The 8,197-nt window shown below is 53.1% G+C and overlaps 1 protein-coding gene across 2 annotated transcripts in view; it reads left to right on the forward strand.

The window, feature by feature from the left end:
* LOC142002128 (occludin-like) overlaps nt 1-8,018 on the forward strand; it is a 28,368-nt gene extending 20,350 nt beyond the window's left edge. For both annotated transcript variants that reach the window (XM_074977968.1, XM_074977969.1), the window contains exons 7-8: nt 411-452; nt 3,266-8,018. In XM_074977968.1, coding sequence (XP_074834069.1) covers nt 411-452; nt 3,266-3,367 — 144 coding nt within the window. In that variant the 3' untranslated portion in view covers nt 3,368-8,018. The remainder of the gene's footprint in view (nt 1-410; nt 453-3,265) is intronic.
* The last annotated feature ends 179 nt before the right edge of the window (nt 8,019-8,197 follow it).

Raw genomic sequence — 8,197 nt, forward strand, 5'->3', positions numbered from 1 at the left:
CAGCCCAGTGCATTGCAGCCGGGGCCCCTTCCCGCTACTTCACCCCTCTGCAGAGGGGACAGCGCCAAGCCAGAGCCCCAGCACCTGCGACAAAGGTCTCACTTGGCACCTGAGGCTCAGCTGTCTTGCTCCACGCCCCACCGCCCCCCCGGAGCTGGACAATGTCTGTTCTTCTCCTTCCCCCGCTATGGGTCCAGCCCCGATTCCCAAGCATGGGGCCAGGCTGCCTGGGGAGGCCGTCCCTTCAGCAGCATGGCTGACTTTCCACGCAGTAGCCCAACAGGGTTTCTTTGTCCACCACACCTGGTGCCATCACCTGGGCACCCGTTAGATAAACCACCGAGTGACGGCTCTGGCGTAATTGCCTGCCGGGGGGTGACATGGTCTCCCCTCGCGGTTTTCCTTTCCAGGGCGTGGCTGAGGAATACAACCGGCTGAAAGATTTGAAACGGGTGAGTCCACAACGCCCGATTTGTCCTCCACCTTTTAGTTGCATCTTGTGCATTTTCTGTCTGTGCAATCGCCCCCTGGAATTCACGTCTCTGTCCCATTTCCCCGGTGATTCAAATAGATCCCCCGATCAGGAATCAGTGCTACAGAGCTGTTCCGGAGTTGTTATTCTGAAATAAGCTATTTCGGAATGAAGCGTCCACACTACAGGGAAGCCCTGGAATAAGCAAAACTTTTTTCACAATAGTGTATCCTCACCCAGTAGAGCTTATTTTGGGGGAGAGCCCCTGGAGGTACTCTACATAGCAGCTTTATTTTGGAATAAGCTACTGTGGAATAGCTTATTTTGATACAGCCCTTGTTCTCTGTCTCCACGGCCCCTGTTTTGAAATACCTATTTCAGAGTTGAGGCTATTCCTTGTAGAAAAGGTTTACAGAACTCAACTAAGCCATCTGCTATTTCAAAATGATTTCCAATTAGCTGTTTTGTTGTGTAGACTCTCATAAAGTTATTTTGTAATAGCGGCCGTTACTTTGAAATGACTTTGCCGCATAGTTACACCCGAACCGTGCTCAGACGTGGGCTTAGCAATTCAGCATCTCCCACTTCCATAGCCCTCAAACTTGTTGACACGGAACAAGCAGCACCAGCTTCACCTAAATCCATTTCAAACGCTGCTGCGGTCAAACTGCAGCAAGCCCCACTGTGCAGGTGTGGCCATCGGTGGAATCTGGGTCTGCTGGTTTAGCTGAAGGCTTTTTCTTCGACCTACGTGACTAAAATCTTAAAGGGCTTAAACCGATTTCACAGTGTCCACACATAGAATTGTACCAGTTTTAACTGAGTCGCTTTAAAATCTTGTCTTGAGTTAGAGGTATACCAGGCCTTGGGGAATGTGTCTTTTTTTACCCCTTTCAAATGAATTTGTTGCTCCCATGAAAGGTCCTGGATCAAGAGCCCAGAGCAGAGCAAGGTTCACTGTAGGCTGAGTGCTTGGGTGGCCGCCCAGCTGATTAGCAGAGCGCCCACAGCCAGCAGCCTGTGCTTCCACTGGTGGTGCACATCTCATAACAAAATTTATTCTGCACATGGATGGGAAAAATTAAAGGGCACATTGGAGCAGAGCCCTGTGTTTCTTCCCAAGGTGGGGGCAGTGTGTGTAGCCAGCAGTGTGAGCAAACCCAGAGCTGGAAGGGTCCAGGGTGGGAAATTAGAGCCCTCCAAGTGCCTGAGCATGAGCACACGCCGGTGTCAGTGAGAGCCCCACCTCCCAGAATTGGCCCCCCCCCCATCCCCTAGCCCGGGCCAGCAGGATTGGGCCCTTGCAGCAGGTGCTTGTGTGGCAGCCGCCCGCTTGGCCGACATATGGGGGACGGAACCAGGGATCTCCAGAGTGCAAAGCAGGTGCTGCAGCAGCTGCCCGGGGGGGGGAGGAAGGAGGCAGGGTCACAACTCCAGCTTCACCCCAAGGGGGGCCTGTGATGCCCCCCCCCAACCCCACCGGGTTACACTTTAATGTGCAGATTTACCCTCTAGCAGCCAAGCACTGCCCCTGCTTGTCCTGGCCAGGGAGCCATCGGCTGGGTAAAGACTGTACCTCAGTCCCATTCAATCTCCTGACCTGGACTGAAACGCCCGCCCCTTGCGGTGCCCCTGAGCCCGCTGTGTTGGTGTTGGATTACGCTCCCCAGTGCAGCTTGCAGTACAACATGCTTCAGTGAGCTGAACCAGAGGACAATCAGCCCCTGCTCTCCGAGCCGTCTGGACGGCACCATGCGGTGCCAGCCGGGCCCTCCCGCAGCCGGCAGCATGGCAAGGGGGCATCCCTCCCTCAGCCGACCGGCTCCCCTGCCCGGTGGCACCATCCAGCCTGCTGAGCAGGGCCCCTTGGTGGGTGAAATTCCTTGGCAATGCGTGACCTGGAGCCCCACAGAGTTAGCCCAGTGGCAAGAGAGGCAGCCCAAGGAGACGCTTAGTTCCAGATGCAAAATCTTTCTTATCGGGGAGCGTGTGCAAGGAAAGCGAGGGCCCCGCTCAGATCCCAGGCTGCCTTCGCAGCACAGGCGGCTCGGGCTAAAAATCTCTCTGTGCGCTTGCAAACGGAAGGGGTCAGAGCTGGGCTCACACACAACCTCGAACAGTAAGGAGACAATTTGTGAAAGCACCGAACAGAGCAGCCAAGCAGGCGCTCAGCATTGTGCTAAATCTGACCTCGGGATGGACACAGAGCCCTTGGACATCACACCTTAAATGCTTCACGTTTGCCCCTCCAAAGCTGTGGCTCCTGAGCTAAAAACGTAACTCCAGTGGTTGGTACAGGTTGAACCTCTCTAATTTGGAATGCTCTTGACTGGCAAACCCCGTAATCCGGCAGGATTTTTGCTAGCTGGACGGCCACTCATCATGGGTGTGGCCAAGTTTCCCACCATCCCGTAAGGTTTGTTTCCAGCCCCCAGTCCTGGCTCTGTGTTCTGGGCTGTTGTTTAGCTGTAATTTACTCCTAAATGTCTTCGCCGAGCCCAGTCAGCAGTGGCAGTGTGGTAATGTGCTTGACAATACTGACCTCCCGTGGGCTGGCAAATTCTCTCATCCAGCACCAGTCAGATGCTGAGGGTGCAGGAAGAGAGAGGTTCAACCTGTAGCAATCGGAGACACTTATCTTCTGAGGTGGACCAGCCCCCTCGATGGTGACATACTGAAAACCAGCTCCCACTGTGCTTAGTTTCCAGCTGCTGTTTTTAAGGCGCCAGAGGGAATGAGCCCCCCCGGTTCCCTGGAACATTATTAACACCTCATTTCTTGCTCTCGCTTCAGACGCCCGATTATCAGACAAAGAAAATGGAGAGCAAAACTCTTCGGAACAAGCTGTTTCACATCAAGCGCATGGTGAGCGAGTACGACAAGACCAGAGGGTAGCACGACCGGTGCGCAGCCGCAGCTTTTGGAGGGGGAAGACATTCTCTGCGTGGGCCGCCGGCTTCTGGCCACGACTCGCTGGGGGAATGCCAAAGACCCGGCTGAAAAGCAGACTTCTCGTTGTTTTGTATGTTTCTCTAAAAAGCGGAATCTCTCTGTCTCTGTGCCACGTCCCAGACCCCGCAGGCCCCAGAGCACAGTTGCAAAAAACAAAATAATTCCAAGGAAATAAGCGGCCTCATTCGATTCCGGTGGGGCTGTGTCCTGCAATGAGGGAGGGTGAAATCCTGGCCCTTTGCAATCATCGGCTTCAGTGGGGCTAGTAGAACAGCCTTGGTGTTTACGTTAGTGCATGTGAGGCATTCATTCAAGAGAACTGAGCAGTAAGCACCCACCTGCCCTTGCTGCAGGCTTGGGCCCCTCAGCTGACACGTGTGTGTAGCCATAAATTTGTACACGTGTGGGCGTGTAAAGTAGCCTCCCGTTTGATAGGATCAAAGTGTGAGCCTCTCAGTAGCATGTCCGGTCCCGATCCTGCGAGCCTTGACTCGCTGTTTGGAGTTGATGGCCTTCTCGTGAGCAAGGTCCATTAATGGGTGAAATTCATATTCGTACAAGGCCTTTGGACTTGTGTTCCACTTCGGTGACCACCCAGGTGAGATTCAGGTGCTGCCCAGCTGGTTAGCAGAGTGCCCATAGCTAGCAGTTGTGTTTCTATGGGTGGTGCACATCTGAACGTCTTGGTGCACAGAACAAAATTTATTCTGCACGTGGATGGAAAGATTTAGCAGGACCCCGCTCTGCACCCACTGCACATGGCAGGCAGAAAGCTGGTCCCACTGACCTCAGCTGTAGCTGGGCCATTGACTTCAACAGAGCCTGGATTTCACCCTGTTCTGGCGCTGTTGTAAGCCTGACACTGTATCCCTGCCCAGGAAAGATTTGCGGGAGGAGTTGGGCGGGGGGGTGCATGGAAGATTGGCAGCTGGTGCTCTGGCATCAGGGCCTGTTTCACATGCCAAGGCAGTAAGGAGCCCAGGCAGCCAGGGGCTGTGTGCAGCCAAGCCAAGTTTAAACAGACCGAAGCTCCAGCAGCCATCTTCCCACCTCCCTGCCCTCACCCCGTCTAGCAGCAGTGGCTCTCTGTGAGCTGACAGCATCAATGCTGCGGTGGTGACACTGGCTGAATAATACATAAAGCACTCCTGTGTCACCCCACACAGACAGCTCACATTTCCAACCAGCCAGCGAGAGCCCCGGCAAGCGCTTGTGCGAGGAGTTTGCACACACACCCCTCCCCAGGTGTCAGGCTTACAAGAGCCACCAGTTTTTATGGAGCCGGCCAGCACGGTGCAAACCACGGAACCCGATTTGTAATGCTGCCAGCACTTCCAAGTCACTATTTCCTAGGCCAGCGAGCTAGTGGGTGGGGATCCGGTTAGGGGGCCTGGAATTTTTTTTTTTTAAATAAATGATCTATTGATTTTAAAAGTCAGTGTTGTGCTAACACTGAAACCCGGTTCATGCCCAAATCAGTGTTTTAAAGAAAAAAAAACAGCCAAAAATCCCTGGAGGTGTCATGAGCTGCAGCCAGAGTCATGGAGTGTTTTGCTGCTGGCCAAAGCAGTATTTGGAGGCAGAAATTGGGGAAGGGAAGAGGTTGTTCGGTAAGCTGGGAGCTTGCGCAGCTGCAACAGAGAGAGGCCAGTGCCACCCAGCTGATTAGCAGAGTGCCCACAGCTGGATTGTTTCTAGTCATTGGTGCACATCTGGACTTGCCACAGTGCACATAAAAGTCATTCTGCACCTGGATGGAGAAGATTAGCAGGCACAAGGGTTATAGCAAGTGTAGTGGATGCATTTATCATTAGCCATCTGCTGCCCTCATGCCAGCTGCCCATTGCTGAGGTGTCAGAGCATCAGCTAACCATCCACCCCACATGAGCATGGAGAAGCATCACCTGCTTGGCCAGACGATGAATTGAGAGATGCAGTGACATGCACAAGGTCACACAAGGACTATGTGGCAGAGGCCCAAGCTCTGCCAGCAAGGGGCTGGATGAGTTTCCTTTCCACTCGTGCATGCCATGCCCCAGCCTAGGGTTGCATGCTTAGAGCTGCAGCTTTCCCCAGCATGCCTTGCTGACGGGGGAGGGTGGGGGCTGGACCTACCCATTTGACAGAAGCAGCTGGAAGCTTAAAGCGTTCATCTGCGGGCTGCCGCTTGCGCCTTGCTGGCGAGTACTAACCCGTGTTCCCAGTAAGCTGAGCCTTTGGGCAGCCGCCCTGGCTAGCAGCTTGTTTCCCACCGCTGGCACACACTTGCATATGCCTCAATGCACATAAAATTTATTCCACACATGGTGGAGGGGGGGAGATGAACCGGAACACTGCTGCTAACCCTGGGGGGAGCGTACCCCCCTTTCATGCTGTGTACAGGATTAGACCCCCTTCCTGGAGCCTTTGAGGCCAGGACTCATTAAAGCATAGAACCAGAAGGAACCTCTAAAGGTCATCACTCCCAGCAGGACCAAGCACCACTTAGACCATCCCTGACAGGTGTCTGTCTGACCTGCTCTTAAATATCTCCACTGATGGAGATTCCACAACTCCCCAGGCAATTTAGTCCAGTGTTTACCCACCCTGATAGTTGGGAAGTTTTCTTTTCCTCATGTCCATCCTAAACCTCCTTTGCTGCAATTTAAGCCCATTGCTCCTTGTCCCGTCCTCAGAGGTTAAGGAGGAGAATTTTTCTCCCTTTTCCTGGTAACTCCGTTTCACACACTTGAAAGCTGTTGTGTGCCTTCAGTCATCTCTTTTCCAGACGACACCTACTCAGTTCTTTCCGTCTTCTCTCACAGCTCATGTTTTCTAGACCTTCAGTCATTTTTGTTGCTCTTCTCTGGACCTTCTCCAAAGTTTCTACCTCTTTCCTGAAACAAGGGGCCCAGCACTGGTCACAATACTCCAGTCGAGGCTTAATCAGTGTGGAGCAGAGTGCAAGAATGACTTCTCGTGTCTTGCTCCCAACACTCCTGTTAATGCAGCCCAGCATGGTGTTTGCTTGCTTGTGCAATGGAGTCACCCAGTTGACTCATATTTAGCTTGTGTGATATCCTGAATCCTGGATCCCTTTCTGCAATGCTCCTTCCGAGGCAGCTGCTCCCGTTTTGTATGTGTGAAACTGACTGTTCCTTCCCAAGTGGAGGACTTCGCATTTGTCCTAATTGAATTTCACTGTTTACCTCAAGTACCAGAGGGGGAGCTGAGTTAGTCTGGATCTTCAAAAACAACAAGTCCTGTGGCACCTTCCAGACTAACCAATTGTGGCGCATGAGCTTTCGTGGCAAAGACGCACTTCGTCAGATGCACGAGTGGGGATTCCAGAGGGTCTAAATATACGATGGTCGCACCTCCACATTAGCTGCTGCTAACAGGTCTCATCCTAGGTGCCTGAAATGACCTTGTCAATTCTGGCCCTCCCTCTGTTGTGACTCCCGTCTTTTCCTGAGCCTATATATTTAGACCCTTCTCTGGAACCCCCACCCATGCATCTGACAAAGCAGGTCTTTGCCCACCAAAGCTCAGGCTCCAAATGGTTCGTCTATAACATGCCATGGAATTCTTATTTTTGTTTACCTCAGACCATTTTTCCAGGTTGTCCAAATTCGGAACATGGGTTATAACCCACTCTCCAAAGCAGCTTCAGATCATCCACAAACTTTCTAACCTTGTTCCCTATGCCATTACTTAAATCACTGTCCAATTCGCCCTCTGGGACTCTGTGAGAATTTAACTTGCTACAAAACTTCAAAAAAGCTTGCAAGTAAAGCCCACTCCCCAGCAAAGGCATTCTAAAGTCAGCCAAGCTTACTTCTCGGCCACATCTGGGACAAGGGACAGACCCAGGATCACTGGATCTAAATCAGCATCTGCCGGTTGTCCTAAGGGCTCAGGACCCAAATCCAGGTACTTAAGAACGGCTCCCCTCAACCTGCAATGCCGCGCTGCAGGTGGCCTGCTGGGAGCATGGTGCCCAGGCTCTGCACTCACGGCCTGGGGCAGGTTGGAAGGGAGAGAGGGAGTTCACAAGGCAGCATGCATAGCTGAGATCTAAGGTAGCTGGGAGTGAAATTCCGATGGCACAGGTGTCTCAGCAGCATGACTCCATCGGCAAGAACCACCATCTGGCCTGCCGGGGCCCCAGTTGAGCACTTACCCCAGGCCAGCAGCTGCTCTGAGCAGGCACCAACCCCTAGCTCAGCCTGGAGCTGAGGCTCCAAGCATTTCAGGTGGTTGGAAAAGACCACCCAGTGGCAGGGCAGCTGGCCTCGGAGCAGCTACTTGGGGAAAGTCAATGGCACCTAAAAGCAGACTTGGTCACTTCACATAACAAAAAAAGCACGTAGGCCACAGAATCGGAGAAACCGAGGGCTGGAGCGACCCCAGCCAAATCAGCCCAGCCAGGGCTGTGTCACAGCAGGACTTAAACACCTCTAGGGATGGAGATTCCACCACTGCTCTAGGCAACACATCCCAGTGCTTCCCCACACTCCTTGTGACAAGTATCAGAGGTCACTGTGTTAGTCTGGAGCTTGGAGAACAAGAAGCAGCCTTGTGGCACCTTACAGACTAACAGATATTTTGAAGCACGAGTTCCTTGCGCGTTTCTCCCAAAATCTAGCCTAGACCCCCACCCCACTGCAATTTGAGACCATTGCTCCCGGTTCTGCCATCCGTCACCACTGAGAACAGCCTCTCCCCAGCCTCTGCAGAGCCCCCTGCAGGAAGCTGAAGGCTGCTGTCAACTCCCCCCTCGCTCTTCTCTTC

The sequence above is a fragment of the Carettochelys insculpta genome, chromosome 27 (genome assembly GCF_033958435.1).
Source record: "Carettochelys insculpta isolate YL-2023 chromosome 27, ASM3395843v1, whole genome shotgun sequence".
NCBI lineage: Eukaryota > Metazoa > Chordata > Testudines > Carettochelyidae > Carettochelys > Carettochelys insculpta.